The sequence below is a fragment of the Panulirus ornatus genome, chromosome 16 (genome assembly GCF_036320965.1).
Source record: "Panulirus ornatus isolate Po-2019 chromosome 16, ASM3632096v1, whole genome shotgun sequence".
NCBI classification, from domain to species: domain Eukaryota; kingdom Metazoa; phylum Arthropoda; class Malacostraca; order Decapoda; family Palinuridae; genus Panulirus; species Panulirus ornatus.
The window spans coordinates 50,898,126-50,915,910 of NC_092239.1; the positions used below are offsets into that span (position 1 = coordinate 50,898,126).

General features: G+C 36.9%; 1 protein-coding gene across 1 annotated transcript; it reads right to left on the reverse strand.

The window, feature by feature from the left end:
- Positions 1–1,248: 1,248 nt before the first annotated feature.
- On the reverse strand, positions 1,249–4,017 carry LOC139753941 (uncharacterized). Its single transcript, XM_071670901.1, has 2 exons — positions 4,008–4,017; positions 1,249–3,038 (listed from the first exon to the last, which is right to left on the reverse strand). Exons 1-2 carry the CDS (start codon positions 4,015–4,017, stop codon positions 1,249–1,251), a joined length of 1,800 nt encoding a protein of 599 aa, XP_071527002.1.
- Positions 4,018–17,785: the final 13,768 nt, after the last annotated feature.

Here is a 17,785-nt window from a genome sequence, read left to right on the forward strand (position 1 = left end):
AGCGTGGTTCAGAGAGCAGATGAGGGTGTTTTGAAATGGTTTGGGCACATGGAGAGAATGAGTGAGGAAAGATTGACCAAGAGGATATATGTGTCGGAGGTGGAGGGAACGAGGAGAAGTGGGAGACCAAATTGGAGGTGGAAAGATGGAGTGAAAAAGATTTTGTGTGATCGGGGCCTGAACATGCAGGAGGGTAAAAGGAGGGCAAGGAATAGAGTGAATTGGATCGATATGGTATACTGGGGTTGACGTGCTGTCAGTGGATTGAATCAGGGCATGTGAAGCGTCTGGGGTAAACCATGGAAAGCTGTGTAGGTATGTATATTTGCGTGTGTGGACGTGTATGTATATACATGTGCATGGGGGTGGGTTGGGCCATTTCTTTCATTTGTTTCCTTGCGCTACCTCGCAAATGCGGGAGACAGCGACAAAGCAAAAAAAAAAAAAAATATATATATATATATATATATATATATATATATATATATATATATATATATATATATATATATATATATATATATATATATATATATATATATATATATACATATATATATATTCACCCCTGGGACAGGGGAGAAAGAATCCTTCCCACGTATTCCCTGCGTGTCGTAGAAAGCGACTAAAAGGGGAGGGAGCGGGTGGCTGGAAATCCTCCCCTCTTGTTTTTTTTTTTTTTTTTCAATAGAAGGAACAGAGAAGGTGGGCCAGGTGAGGATAATCCCTCAAAGGCCCAGTCCTCTGTTCTTAATGCTACCTCGCTAATGTGGGAAATGGCGAATTGTATGAAAGAAAAGAAAAAGTTATATTTTTTTTTTCATACTATTTCCCATTTCCCGCGTTAGCGAGGTAGCGTTAAGAACAGAGAACTGGGCCTTAGAGGGAATATCCTCACCTGACCCCCTTCTCTGTTCCTTCTTTTGGAAAATTAAAAAAAAAAACAAGAAAGGGGAGGATTTCCAGCCACCCGCTCCCTCCCCTTTTAGTCGTCTTCTACGACACGCAGGGAATACGTGGGAAGTATTCTTTCTTCCCTATCCCCAGGGATAATATATATAAATATATATATATATATATATATATATATATATATATATATATATATATATATATATATATATATATATATATATAATGTTTACAGTGCAGCACAGTAAAAAAGAAAAAAGTGTATTAGCGTCACCATTTATGACGACTGAAGTTTAAGTATCGAAGCTATTACCATCTGTCTGGGCAGCCACTAGCTCAGTGACCACGGCGACCACAACTGAAACAACGCCCATAACCCAGATAGAAAGCATCGTCCTCCCCAGACACTGATGAAGAATCTGAATTCATGCTTGTATCAGTGGTTTCAGTGTTGCTGCTCAGTGTAATTATTTCTGAGTTCTCAGTTTCACTTGTATGGAAGGCAGAGGCCAGATTATTAGTGCCTAGGTACTGATGATCAACTCTCTGGTGTTGAGTGTTTCCAGCATGGGGAGGAGCTTGATATTCATATCCCCAAGTCCTATTCCGTCCAGTCTGTGATCGCTCATGTCTTTGCCTCAAGCCTCTTCTGCCCTGATACCCTCGTCTTCCTCTTCTTCCTCTGTGTGCAGCTTCTGCTGCTGCTTGAGCCTGTGCTAAAGCAGCAGCTTCCATTTCAGCTTTTCTCTCTGTAACAATTTCTGCTCTTCTCTTCTTCATTTCATCTGATAAAGTGGGTATAAGCTTTTCAATAAAGTTATCTATGACGAGAGATCTCGTCTCAGATGATATGGGTTTGCGACAGCTTGGACAGTCCTTGTTCTTCTTCCACCGGTCAATGCAGTATCTACAGAATGTATGGCTGCAGCTCAACATCACAGCAGTGATAAAGAGTTCATTGCAGATGGGACACTGGAACTCATTTTCCAGGACATCAGAGACAGATTCCACTACTTCCTTCCTTGCATGTTCTGTAGCTACTGCTGTTGATGCAAGTTCCTGCTCTAGGGACATTTTCTGGGCTTCCACTACTTGAAGGGCTTCTTGTAAGTTACTCAGTTCTGAATGGTCTTGAGCTTGAGCATGCACCAGTTGTTCTTCTAATTTACTCTTGTCTTGAAGCACTTGCTCCAACTGTTTTGCAGATTCCTCACGTGCTAAGGCAGCAGATCTCTCCACTTCCTCCGTTACTTTCGCTTTCATTCCACTTTCCAATGATAACAACTTACTCTGCAAAGCATGCTCCTTCTCCTTTAGTTCTGAACCAAGTAGGGCATTTGTCAATTCTTTTTCAGCAAGTGCACTTTTGACACTCTCAAGTTCCTCCATTAGCTTGAGCCTCTCTTGAGCTATCTCATCTTTTAACTTCTGCCTCTCTTTCTCTGCCTGCTGCTGTTCTGCTTCTTTAGTACGAATTGCTGACTCTTTGGCCTCCACCTCTTTTTGTAATGCTTCTCTGTGAATTTCTGTAGCCTTAAGCTGCTCCTGTAAGCAGTGCTGTTCTTCTCGTAACTTAAGCTCAAGCTTGGTCTTTTCGTCTTCTAAACGGTGAAGCACGCTCTCCTTTTCCTGGAGGATATGATTTCGTTGCTCCTCTTCTTTTCTTAAACGTTCCTCCAGGATTCTTCTTTCTTCTTCAAGCCTCCCTTGAAGTTCCGATACCTGCTTTTCTAATCTCTGAGCAAGTGTTTCCTTCCCCTCTAGCATGACCTGTTGAGCAAGAGAACCAGCAGCAAACTGTTGCTCCAACTGCTCTCTCTCCTGCTGATACTTCTCCTGCAACTGCTCCTTCTGTCTGTGCAGGGACTGTCGTAGATCATTCCTCTCCTGATGTAATCTGACCTGCAGAGTATCACTCTCTTTTAGCTGTAGTTCAAGTACTGCATGCTCCTGGCTCAAGTTCGTCTGCAAACTACTACTGCCACCTTCAGATTCAGTTATTGTGCTATGTTGCTGAGGAACACTCTCAGCTCTTGCAGAAACTTCCTTCACACCAAAGCGGTAGACAAATGTTGCTGGCTGACCAAACTGCACCTTGGCTCCAACACTAATGTCATATTCCTCCTCTTTGTTTATAGGTAATATATATACATATATTATTAGGAAAGATATACTTTGGGTAGATTATTTAGAAATATTGTATCTCGGGTAGATTATCAGAATAGATAAAATTGAGGTAGATTATCAGAAAAGATATACTATTGGTAGATTATCAGAATAGATATACTTTATTCAGATTATCAGAAAAGATATACTTTAGATGGATTTCGAGAAAAGATATACTTGGAATATATTATCAGATTAGGTATAGTTAAGGTAGATTATCAGAGAAGATATACTTAGAGTAGATTATCAGAAAAGATATACTTAAGGTACATTATCAGAAAAGACATACTTGGGACAGATTATCATAAAAGATATACTTTTGAGCAGATTATCATAAAAGATATTTTAGGAATACATAGTCAGAAAAGATATTCTTGCACAGATTATTAGAAAAGATATACTTGAGGTAGAAATTTAGAAAATATATACTTCGGGTAGATTATTAGAAAAGATATACCTGGGGCAGCTTGTCAGAAAAGATGTAGTTGTGTTTATTAATAAAAAGATTTACTTGCTTTAGATTTTCAGAAAATATATAATTGGGTAAATCAACAGACAAGATATACTTTGGGTAGATTATAGGGAAAAGATATAATTGGGATAGATTATTAGAAAAGATATTCTTGGAGAGTTTATCCGAAAATATATACTTTTGGTAGATTATCAGAAAACCTATACTCTTATTAGATTATAAGAAAGGCTTTACTTGAGGTAGATTATCAAAAAAGATGTAATTAGATTAGATTATCAGAAAAGATATAATTGGGTTAGATTATCAGAGATGATAAACTTGGGGCAGATTATTAGAAAAGATATTCTTGGTGTAGAATATTAGGAAAGATATACTTGGTATAGATTATCAGAGAAGATGTACTTGGGTAAATTATTATAATAGATATACTTGAGGTAGATTGTCAGAGAAGATATACTTGGATACATTATCAGAAAAGGTTTAGTTGGGGTAGATAATCAGAAAATATATACTTTGGGTAGATTAACAGAAAAGATATACTTGGGGCAGATTATTAGAAAAGATATAGTTAGGGTATATAATCAGAAAAGATGTACTTAGAGTAGATCATTTGAAAAGATATACATGGTGTAGATTATCAGAAAAGACATAGTTGGGGGAGATTATCAGAAAAGATAAGCTTGGGGTAGATTCTTAGAAAAGATATACTTAGGTACATTATCAGAAGAGATGTACTTGGGGTAGATTATCAGAAAATATATGCGTGAGGTAGATTAACAGAAAAGATATACTCAGTTTAGATTATCAGGATGTAAGGCATTAATTACATTATCGAGGATGTAAGGCATATGTACGTGTAGGATGAGAGGAAAGTGATTGGTTTTCAGTGAATGTAGGTTTGCGGCAGGGGTGTGTGATGTCTCCATGGTTGTTTAATTTGTTTATGGATGGGGTTGTTAGGGAGGTGAATGCAAGAGTTTTGGAAAGAGGGGCAAGTATGAAGTCTGTTGTGGATGAGAGAGCTTGGGAAGTGAGTCAGTTGTTGTTCGCTGATGATACAGCGCTGGTGGCTGATTCATGTGAGAAACTGCAGAAGCTGGTGACTGAGTTTGGTAAAGTGTGTGAAAGAAGAAAGTTAAGAGTAAATGTGAATAAGAGCAAGGTTATTAGGTACAGTAGGGTTGAGGGTCAAGTCAATTGGGAGGTAAGTTTGAATGGAGAAAACCTGGAGGAAGTGAAGTGTTTTAGATATTTGGGAGTGGATCTGGCAGCGGATAGAACAATGGAAGCGGAAGTGAATCATAGGGTGGGGGAGGGGGCGAAAATCCTGGGAGCCTTGAAGAATGTGTGGAAGTCGAGAACATTATCTCAGAAAGCAAAAATGGGTATGTTTGAAGGAATAGTGGTTCCAACAATGTTGTATGGTTGCGAGGCGTGGGCTATGGATAGTTGTGCGCAGGAGGGTGGATGTGCTGGAAATGAGATGTTTGAGGACAATGTGTGGTGTGAGGTGGTTTGATCGAGTAAGTAATGTAAGAGTAAGAGAGATGTGTGGAAATAAAAAGAGCGTGGTTCAGAGAGCAGAAGAGGGTGTTTTGAAATGGTTTGGGCACATGGAGAGAATGAGTGAGGAAAGATTGACCAAGAGGATATATGTGTCGGAGGTGGAGGGAACGAGGAGAAGTGGGAGACCAAATTGGAGGTGGAAAGATGGAGTGAAAAAGATTTTGTGTGATCGGGGCCTGAACATGCAGGAGGGTGAAAGGAGGGCATGGAATAGAGTGAATTGGATCGATGTGGTATACCGGGGTTGACGTGCTGTTAGTGGATTGAATCAGGGCATGTGAAGCATCTGGGGTAAACCATGGAAAATTGTGTGGGCCCTGGATGTGGAAAGGGAGCTGTGGTTTCGGGCATTATTGCGTGGCAGCTGGAGAATAAGTGTGAACGAATGGGGCCTTTGTTGTCTTTTCCTAGTGCTACCTTGCACACATGAGGGGGGAGGGGGAAGGTATTCCATGTGTGGCGAGGTGGCGATGGGAGTGAATGGGGGCAGACAGTGTGAATTGTGTGCATGGGTATATATGTATGTGTCTGTGTATGTATATATATGTGTACATTGAGATGTATAGGCATGTATATTTGCGTGTGTGGACGTATGTGTATATACATTGTGTATGGGGGTGGGTTGGGAAATTTCTTTCGTCTGTTTCCTTGCGCTACCTTGCAAATGCGGGAGACAGCGACAAAGCAAAATAATAATAAAAATAATAGATTATCAGAAAATATGTAGTTGGGATAGACTATCAGAGAAGTATACTTGGGTAGAATATGAGAAATGATATACTTAGTGTAGACTATCAGAAAAGATATACTTGGGGTTGATTATAAGAAAAGATATAATTGAGGTAGATTATCAGGAAAGAAATCCTTGGAGTAGATTGTCAGAAATTATATACATGGGATAGATTATTAGAAAAGATATACTGGGGTAGATAATCAGAAAATATATACTTGGAGTTGAACATTAGGAAATATATACTTGGGTAGATGATCTGAAAGGATGTACTAGGGGTAGATAATGAGAAAAGTTATTCTTGTGGTAGGTTGTCAGAAAAGATATACTCAGGTACATTATCAAAAAAGATATAACTGTGGTAGATTATCAGAAAATATATACTTGGGGTAGATTAACAGAAAAGATATACTTGGGGTAGATTATCAGAAAAGATGCACTTTGGGTAGATTATCAGAAGAGATATATCTAGTGTAAATTATCAGAAAAGATATTTTTGGGGTAGATTATTAACAAAAACGTAATATGAATAAATTATCAGGGAGGATGAACTTTTGTACATTATCAGAAAAGGTATACTTGGGGTAGATTATCAGAGAAGATATACTTGGGATAAATTTTAGAATTGATATACTAGGGGCAGAATATCAGACAAGATGTACTTGGGGTAGAAAAGATATAATTTGTGTAGATTATCAGGAATTAAATTTTTGGGATAGATTATCAGAAAAGATATAGTTCGGGTAGATTATTAGGAAATATATATCTGAGGTAGACTTTCAAAATAGATAAACTGGCATTAGATTGGCAAAAACGATAAATATTTTTGGTAGATTATCAGAAAATATATACTTTGTGCAGGTTATCAGAAAAGATATAATTCAGGTAGATTTTCAGAAAAGATTTACTTTGCGTATATTATCAGATTAGGTATACTTAGGGTAGATTATTAGAGAAGATATACATAGAGTACATTACTATAAAAGATATATTTGGGATAGATTTTCAAAAAAGATATACTTTGGGTAGATTTTAAAAAAGATATATACTTTGGGTAGATCATAAGAAAAGAAATATTTGGGATACATTATCAGAAAAGATATGCTTGGGTAGATTATCAGAAAAGATATACTTGTGGCAGAATATTAGAAAAGATATTCTTGGGTTAGATTATCAGAATAGATTTACTTCGGGTAGATTGTCAGAAAAGATTTACTTGGGTGCGTGATCAGAAAAGGTATACTTGGGTTTATCATAGAAAAGATATACTGACTCTAGATTATCAGAAAATATATAATTGGGTAGATTAACAAAAAGATATACTTGGGTAGATCATCAGAAAAGATATAATTGGGATAGATTATTAGAAAAGAAATGCTTAGGTAGTTTATCAGAAAAGATATACTTTGGATAGATTATCAGAAAAGATACACTTGGAGTAGATTATAAGAAAATATATACTTGAGGTAGATTATCAGAAAAGATATGGTTGGGATAGATTATCAGAAATGATAAACTTGAGGAAGATTATTAGAAAATATATACTTGGTATAGATTATCAGAAAAAAATGTATTTGGTTTAGATTATCAGAAAAGACATACTCGGCATAGATTGTCAGAAAAGATTTACTTGGGTATGTGATCAGAAAAGGTATATTTGGGGTAGATTATCAGAAAATATTTACTTTGGGAAGATTAACAGAAAGGATATACTCTCGGTAGATTATTAGAAAAAATATATTTAGGGCATATTACCAGAAAAGATATACTTAGTGTAGATCATTTGAAAATATGTATTTGGGTACAATATCAGAAAAGATATAGTTGGGTAGATTAACAGAGAAGATATACTTGGGTAGATTATTAGAAAAGATATACTTAGGGTTGATTATCAGAAAAGATATACTTAGAGTAGATCATTAGAAAAGATATATTTGGGGTAGATTATCAGTTGTGTTAGATTATCCAGTTGTGTTACTGGAGTGATAGTTTTCATACATGGTGCTTTGACAAGAAAATAGTGAAATTGGAAAAAATGTAGCTTAGACATTGAAGCTTATTGATACAGTGGTTAAATTGATGAGAACTACTATTGACGTTTGTGTAAATAAATTATACATTTCCTTTTTCCATAGCCAGAGGTTGAACCATTATGTGACATTCATTTTTTTCATTTCATTTCAAGCAAGAAGTTTCAGTTTTCTAAATTGTTTCTTACATTTTTCATATGTATATATATGTATGTGTGTGTGTGTGTGTATATGTGCGCATATATGTGTATGTGTGTGTGTGTGTGTGTATATATATATATATATATATATATATATATATATATATATATATATATATATATATATATATATATATGTATATATATATTATCCCTGGGGCTAGGGGTGAAAGAATACTTCCCATGCATTCCTCGCGTGTCGTAGAAAGCGACTAGAGGGGACGGGAGCGGGGGGCCAGAAATCCTCCCCTCCTTGTATTTTTTTTTAACTTTCTAAAATGGGAAACAGAAGAAGGAGTCACGCGGGGAGTGCTCATCCTCCTCGAAGGCTCAGATTGGGGTGCCTAAATGTGTGTGGATGTAATCAAGATGTGAAAAAAGGAGAGATAGGTAGTATGTTTGAGGAAAGGAACCTGGATGTTTTGGCTCTGAGTGAAACGAAGCTCAAGGGTAAAGGGGAAGAGTGGTTTGGGAATGTCTTGGGAGTAAAGTCAGGGGTTAGTGAGAGGACAAGAGCAAGGGAAGGAGTAGCAGTACTCCTGAAACAGGAGTTGTGGGAGTATGTGATAGAATGTAAGAAAGTAAATTCTCGATTAATATAGGTAAAACTGAAAGTTGATGGAGAGAGATGGGTGATTATTGGTGCATATGCACCTGGGCATGAGAAGAAAGATCATGAGAGGCAATTGTTTTGGGAGCAGCTGAATGAGTGTGTTAGTGGTTTTGATGCACGAGACCGGGTTATAGTGATGGGTGATTTGAATGCAAAGGTGAGTAATGTGGCAGTTGAGGGAATAATTGGTATATATGGGGTGTTCAGTGTTGTAAATGGAAATGGTGAAGAGCTTGTAGATTTATGTGCTGAAAAAGGACTGGTGATTGGGAATACCTGGTTTAAAAAGCGAGATATACATAAGTATACTTATGTAAGTAGGAGAGATGGCCAGAGAGCGTTATTGGATTACGTGTTAATTGACAGGCGCGCGAAAGAGAGACTTTTGGATGTTAATGTGCTGAGAGGTGCAACTGGAGGGATGTCTGATCATTATCTTGTGGAGGCTAAGGTGAAGATTTGTATGGGTTTTCAGAAAAGAAGAGTGAATGTTGGGGTGAAGAGGGTGGTGAGAGTAAGTGAGCTTGGGAAGGAGACTTGTGTGAGGAAGTACCAGGAGAGACTGAGTACAGAATGGAAAAAGATGAGAACAATGGAAGTAAGGGGAGTGGGGGAGGAATGGGATGTATTTAGGGAATCAGTGATGGATTGCGCAAAAGATGCTTGTGGCATGAGAAGAGTGGGAGGTGGGTTGATTAGAAAGGGTAGTGAGTGGTGGGATGAAGAAGTGAGAGTATTAGTGAAAGAGAAGAGGGAGGCATTTGGACGATTTTTGCAGGGGAAAAAATGCAATTGAGTGGGAGATGTATAAAAGAAAGAGACAGGAGGTCAAGAGAAAGGTGCAAGAGGTGAAAAAAAGGGCAAATGAGAGTTGGGTGAGAGAGTATCATTAAATTTTAGGGAGAATAAAAAGATGTTCTGGAAGGAGGTAAATAAAGTGCGTAAGACAAGGGAGCAAATGGGAACTTAAGTGAAGGGCGCAAATGGGGAGGTGATAACAAGTAGTGGTGATGTGAGAAGGAGATGGAGTGAGTATTTTGAAGATTTGTTGAATGTGTTTGATGATAGAGTGGCAGATATAGGGTGTTTTGGTCGAGGTGGTGTGCAAAGTGAGAGGGTTAGGGAAAATGATTTGGTAAACAGAGAAGAGGCAGTAAAAGCTTTGCGGAAGATGAAAGCCAGCAAGGCAGCAGGTTTGGATGGTATTGCAGTGGAATTTATTAAAAAAGGGGGTGACTGTATTGTTGACTGGTTGGTAAGGTTATTTAATGTATGTATGACTCATGGTGAGGTGCCTGAGGATTGGCGGAATGCGTGCATAGTGCCATTGTACAAAGGCAAAGGGGATAAGAGTGAGTGCTCAAATTACAGAGGTATAAGTTTGTTGAGTATTCCTGGTAAATTATATGGGAGGGTATTGATTGACAGGGTGAAGGCATGTACAGAGCATCAGATTGGGGAAGAGCAGTGTTGTTTCAGAAGTGGTAGAGGATGTGTGGATCAGGTGTTTGCTTTGAAGAATGTATGTGAGAAATACTTAGAGAAGCAAATGGACTTGTATGTAGCATTTATGGATCTGGAGAAGGCATATGATAGAGTTGATAGAGATGCTCTGTGGAAGGTATTAAGAATATATGGTGTGGGAGGCAAGTTGTTAGAAGCAGTGAAAAGTTTTTATCGAGGATGTAAGGCATGTGTACGTGTAGGAAGAGAGGAAAGTGATTGGTTCTCAGTGAATGTAGGTTTGCGGCAGGGGTGTGTGATGTCTCCATGGTTGTTTAATTTGTTTATGGATGGGGTTGTTAGGGAGGTGAATGCAAGAGTTTTGGAAAGAGGGGCAAGTATGAAGTCTGTTGGGGATGAGAGAGCTTGGGAAGTGAGTCAGTTGTTGTTCGCTGATGATACAGCGCTGGTGGCTGATTCATGTGAGAAACTGCAGAAGCTGGTGACTGAGTTTGGTAAAGTGTGTGAAAGAAGAAAGTTAAGAGTAAATGTGAATAAGAGCAAGGTTATTAGGTACAGTAGGGTTGAGGGTCAAGTCAATTGGGAGGTGAGTTTGAATGGAGAAAAACTGGAGGAAGTGAAGTGTTTTAGATATCTGGGAGTGGATCTGGCAGCGGATGGAACCATGGAAGCGGAAGTGGATCATAGGGTGGGGGAGGGGGCGAAAATTCTGGGAGCCTTGAAGAATGTTTGGAAGTCGAGAACATTATCCGGAAAGCAAAAATGGGTATGTTTGAAGGAATAGTGGTTCCAACAATGTTGTATGGTTGTGAGGCGTGGGCTATGGATAGAGTTGTGCGCAGGAGGATGGATGTGCTGGAAATGAGATGGTTGAGGACAATGTGTGGTGTGAGGTGGTTTGATCGAGTAAGTAACGTAAGGGTAAGAGAGATGTGTGGAAATAAAAAGAGCGTGGTTGAGAGAGCAGCAGAGGGTGTTTTGAAGTGGTTTGGGCACATGGAGAGAATGAGTGAGGAAAGATTGACCAAGAGGATATATGTGTTGGAGGTGGAGGGAATGCGGAGAAGAGGGAGACCAAATTGGAGGTGCAAAGATGGATTGAAAAAGATTTTGTGTGATCGGGGCCTGAACATGCAGGAGGGTGAAAGGAGGGCAAGGAATAGAGTGAATTGGAGCGATGTGGTATACCGGGGTTGACGTGCTGTCAGTGGATTGAATCAAGGCATGTGAAGCGTCTGGGGTAAACCATGGAAAGCTGTGTAGGTATGTATATTTGCGTGTGTGGACGTATGTATATACATGTGTATGGGGGTGGGTTGGGCCATTCTTTCGTCTGTTTCCTTGCGCTACCTCGCAAACGCGGGAGACAGCGGCAAAAAAAAAAAAAAAAAAAAAAAAGATTATCAGAATTGATATACTTAGGATATATTATCAGAAAAGATATAGTTGGGGTAGATTATCAGAAAAGATATACTTTTGTTAGATTGTCAGAAAAGATATACTTGGTTACATTATCAGAGAAGATATACTTGGGAAAGATTATCTGAAAATCTATACTTGGGTAGATTAACAGAAAAGATATACTTGGGGTAGATTATCAGAAAAGATATATTTGGGTAAATTATAAGAAATGATATAATTGAGGTAGATTATCAGAAAAGTTATTTCTGAAATAGATTATCAGAAATTATATACTTGGCATACATCATCAGAAAAGATATACTTGGAGTAGATTATCATGAAATATATACTTGGGATAGACTATCAGAAAAGATATACTTAGGATAGATTATCAGAAAAGATATACTTGAATAGATTATCAGAAAAGATGTACTTTGGATAGATTAAGAAAAAAGAGATACATGGGGTAGATCATAATAAAGATATATTTAGAGTAGAATATCAGAAAATTTATATATAGGGTAAATTATCAGAAAAGATATACTTAGGGAAGGTTATCAGCAAAGATATACTTGGGATAGATTATCAGAAATATGTACTTAGGTAGATTAACAGAAATTATATACTTGGGGTAGGTTAACAGGAAAGATATCCTTGAGATAGATTATCTGAAAAGATATGATTGGGTATATTACCAAAAAAGATATACTTGTGGTAGATTATCAGAGAAGATATACTTGAGGCAGATTATCAGAAAAGATATGCTTGGGGTATATTACCAGAAATTACATACTCGGGATAGATAATCAGAGAAGATATACTTTGGGTAGATCATCAGGAAGGATATACTTGAGGTAAATTATCAGAAAAAATATATTTGGGATACATTATCAGAAAATATATACTTCAGTAGATTGTCAGAAAAGATATACTTGGGGTAGATTGTCAGAAATGATGTATTTGGGTACATTATCAGAAAAGATATACTTATGGTAGATGATGAGAAGATATATACTTGGGGTACATTAACAGAAAAGATATACTTTGGGCATATTATAAGGGAAAATATACTTGGGGTACATTTTCCGAAAAGATGTACTTGGAGTAGATTATCACAAAAGATATATTTGGGTAGATTATCTGAAAAGATATACTTGCGGTAGATTGTCAGAAAAGGCATTCTTGGGGTAGATTAACAGGAAAGATATACTTGGATTAGATTAGCAATAAAGAAATACATAGTGCATATTTTCAGGATATACTAAGGGCAGATTATCAGAGAAGATATACTGAGAGTAAATTATCATAAAAATAAACTTGAGGTGAATTATCAGAGGGGGATATATTTGGGATACATTATCAGAAAAGATAAACTTTGGTAGATTATCAGAAAAGATATACTTTGGGTAGAATATTAGAAATGATATACTTGGGTTAGATAATCAGAAAAGATATACTTGGGATAGATTATTATAAAACATATGCTTTTGAAGAATATCAGAGAAAATATACTTTGGGTAGATTATCAGAAAAGATATACTTGGAGAAGATTACAAGAAAAGATACATTTGCAACAGGTTGTCAGAAAAGATATAATTGGGTAGATTATCTGAAACGATAAACTTAGGGTAGATTATCAGAAAAGATATACTTTGGGTAGATTATCAAAGAAGATATATTTGGGTAGAATAATAGAAAAGACAAGGGAGCAAATGGGAACTTCAGTGAAGGGCGCAAATGGGGAGGTGATAACAAGTAGTGGTGATGTGAGAAGGAGATGGAGTGAGTATTTTGAAGGTTTGTTGAATGTGTTTGATGATAGAGTGGCAGATATAGGGTGTTTTGGTCGAGGTGGTGTGCAAAGTGAGAGGGTTAGGGAAAATGATTTGGTAAACAGAGAAGAGGTAGTGAAAGCTTTGCGGAAGATGAAAGCCGGCAAGGCAGCAGGTTTGGATGGTATTGCAGTGGAATTTATTAAAAAAGGGGGTGACTGTATTGTTGACTGGTTGGTAAGGTTATTTAATGTATGTATGACTCAAGGTGAGGTGCCTGAGGATTGGCGGAATGCGTGCATAGTGCCATTGTACAAAGGCAAAGGGGATAAGAGTGAGTGCTCAAATTACAGAGGTATAAGTTTGTTGAGTATTCCTGGTAAATTATATGGGAGGGTATTGATTGAGAGGGTGAAGGCATGTACAGAGCATCAGATTGGGGAAGAGCAGTGTGGTTTCAGAAGTGGTAGAGGATGTGTGGATCAGGTGTTTGCTTTGAAGAATGTATGTGAGAATTACTTAGAAAAGCAAATGGACTTGTATGTTTGTATGTAGCATTTATGGATCTGGAGAAGGCATATGATAGAGTTGATAGAGATGCTCTGTGGAAGGTATTAAGAATATATGGTGTGGGAGGAAAGTTGTTAGAAGCAGTGAAAAGTTTTATCGAGGATGTAAGGCATGTGTACGTGTAGGAAGAGAGGAAAGTGATTGGTTCTCAGTGAATGTAGGTTTGCGGCAGGGGTGTGTGATGTCTCCATGGTTGTTTAATTTGTTTATGGATGGGGTTGTTAGGGAGGTAAATGCAAGAGTTTTGGAAAGAGGGGCAAGTATGAAGTCTGTTGGGGATGAGAGAGCTTGGGAAGTGAGTCAGTTGTTGTTCGCTGATGATACAGCGCTGGTGGCTGATTCATGTGAGAAACTGCAGAAGCTGGTGACTGAGTTTGGAAAAGTGTGTGGAAGAAGAAAGTTAAGAGTAAATGTGAATAAGAGCAAGGTTATTAGGTACAGTAGGGTTGAGGGTCAAGTCAATTGGGAGGTGAGTTTGAATGGAGAAAAACTGGAGGAAGTGAAGTGTTTTAGATATCTGGGAGTGGATCTGGCAGCAGATGGAACCATGGAAGCGGAAGTGGATCATAGGGTGGGGGAGGGGGCGAAAATCCTGGGGGCCTTGAAGAATGTGTGGAAGTCGAGAACATTATCTCGGAAAGCAAAAATGGGTATGTTTGAAGGAATAGTGGTTCCAACAATGTTGTATGGTTGCGAGGCGTGGGCTATGGATAGAGTTGTGCGCAGGAGGATGGATGTGCTGGAAATGAGATGTTTGAGGACAATGTGTGGTGTGAGGTGGTTTGATCGAGTGAGCAACGTAAGGGTAAGAGAGATGTGGGGAAATAAAAAGAGCGTGGTTGAGAGAGCAGAAGATGGTGTTTTGAAGTGGTTTGGGCATATGGAGAGGATGAGTGAGGAAAGATTGACCAAGAGGATATATGTGTCGGAGGTGGAGGGAACAAGGAGAAGAGGGAGACCAAATTGGAGGTGGAAAGATGGAGTGAAAAAGATTTTGTGTGATCGGGGCCTGAACATGCAGGAGGGTGAAAGGAGGGCAAGGAATAGAGTGAATTGGAGCGATGTGGTATACCGGGGTTGACGTGCTGTCAGTGGATTGAATCAAGGCTTGTGAAGCGTCTGGGGTAAACCATGGAAAGCTGTGTAGGTATGGATATTTGCGTGTGTGGGCATATGTATATACATGTGTATGGGGGGGGGGGGTTGGGCCATTTCTTTCGTCTGTTTCCTTGCTCTACCTCGCAAACGCGGGAGACAGCAACAAAGTATAATAAAAAAATATAAGAAATAATAGTAGAAAAGATATTCTTGTGGTAGATTATTAGAAAAGATGTACTTGCTGTGAATTATCACAAAAGATATACTTGGGGTACATTGTCAGAAAAGTTATATGTGGGTACATTATCAGAAAAGATATACTTGGGATATATTATCAGAAAAGATATACTTTTGGTAAATTAACAGAAAAGATATACTTGGGGTAGATTATCAGAAAAGATATACTTAGGGTAGATTATCAGAAAAGATATTCTTGCAATTATTATCAGAAAAGACATAGTTAGGGTAGATTATCAGAAAAGATATACTTAGGGTACATTATCAGAAAAGATATACTTTATGTTGATTACCAGAAAAGATACTCTTTGGGTAGAATATTAGAAAAGATACAATTGGGGTAGATTATCAGAAATTACATTTATGGTATAGATTATTCAAAAAGATATACTTGGGTAGATTTTCAGAAAAAAATATTTGGGGTAGATATTTAGACAAAATATACTTGTGGTAGATTATCAGAAAAGACATACTTGAGGTACATTATCAGAAAAGATATAATTGGGGTAGATTATCAGAAATTACATTTTTGGATAGATCATCAGAAAAGATATACTTTGGGTAGATTATGAGAAAAGATATACTCATAGTAGAATATAAGAAAACATATATTTAGGGTAGTTTATCAGAAAAGATGTACTTTGGGTAGATTATCAGAAAATATATACTTGGATATTTTTTCAGAAATGATATACTTTGTGTAGACTATCAGAAAAGATATACTTAGGATAGATTATTAGAAAAAATATACTTAGGGTAGCTTATCAGAAAAGAGATACTTGGGGTAGATTATCAGGAAAGATATATCTCATGTAGATTATCAGAATAGTTAAACTTAAGTTAGATTATCAGAAATGATATACTTTTGGTAGAATATCAGAAAAGATTTACTTTGTGCAGATTATCAGAAAAGATATACTTTGGATGGATTTTCAGAAAAGATATACTTTGGATGGATTTTCAGAAAAGATATACTTAGGATGGATTTTCAGAAAAGATGTACTTGAAGTATATTATCAGATTAGGTATAGTTAGAGTAGATTATCAGAGAAGATATACTTAGTGTAGATTATCAGAAAAAATATACCTAGGGTAGATTATCAGAAAGGATATATTTGGGACAGATTACTATAAAAGATATACCTGGGGTAGAATATTAGCAAAAATTTGTTTGCGATAGATTATCAGAGATGTACTTGGGTAAATTATAAGAAAAGATATACTTAGGGTAGATCATCAGAAAAGATTTACCTGGGATAGATTATTCAAAAAGATATACCTGTTTAGATTATCAGAAAAGATATATTTGGGGTAGATCCTCAGAAAAGATATACTTGTGGTAGATTATCAGAAAAAATATACTTGAGGTAGACTATCAGAAAAGATATACTTGGGGTAGATTATCAGAAAAGATATACTTGGGGTAGAATATAAGAAAGTATATACTTGAGGTAGATTATCATAAAAGATAGAATTGGGTTAGATTATCAGAAATGATAAACTTGGGACAGTTTATTAGAAAAGATATACTTGGCGTAGATTATCAGAAAAGATATGCTCAGGATAGAATATTTGAAATGACATACTTGGTATAGATTATCAGAAAATATGTAGTTAGGGTAGATTATCAGAAAAGATATACATGGGGTAGTTTGTCAGAAAAGATATTCTTGGATGCATTATCAGAAAAGGTATAGTTGGGTAGATTATCAGAAAATATATACTTTGGGTAGATTAAAAGAAAAGATATACTTGAGGTAGATTATCAGACAAGATATACTTGAGGTAGAATATTAGAGAAGATATACTTGGTATAGATTATCAGGAAAGATGTACTTGGAGTAGATTATCATGAAAAGATATATTTGTAGTTTTTCAGAAAAGATATACTTGGACACATTATCAGAAATGGTATAGTTGGGGTAGATTGTCAGAAAACATATACTTTGGGTAGATTAACAGAAGAGACATACTTGGGGTAGATTATTAGAAAGATACACTTAGGGTATATTATCAGAAAAGATATACTTAGAGCAGATCATTTGAAAAGATATAATTAATTAGATTATCAGAGAAGAGATAGTTGGGGTAGATTATCAAAAAAGATATACATGGAGTAGATTGCTAGAAAAGATGTACTTGGGTACATTAGCAGAAAAGATATATTTGGGGTAGATTATCAGAAAATATGTACTTGAGAGATATCAACAGAAACAATATACTTGGTGTAGGTTACCAGAAAAGATATACTTGTGGTAGTTTGTCAGAAAAGATATACTTGGATACATTATCAGAAAAGGTATAGTTGGGTAGATTATCAGAAAATATATACTTTTTGTAGATTAAAGGAAAAGATATACTTGGGGTAGATTATTAGAAAAGATATCCTTGGGGTAGATTATCAGAAAAGACATATTTGGGGTAAAATATTAGAAAAGATATACTTGGTATAGATTATCAGAAAAGGTGTACTTGGAGTAGATTATCAGAAAAGATATACTTGTGGTAGTTTTTCAGAAAAGATATACTTAGATACATTATCAGAAATGGTATA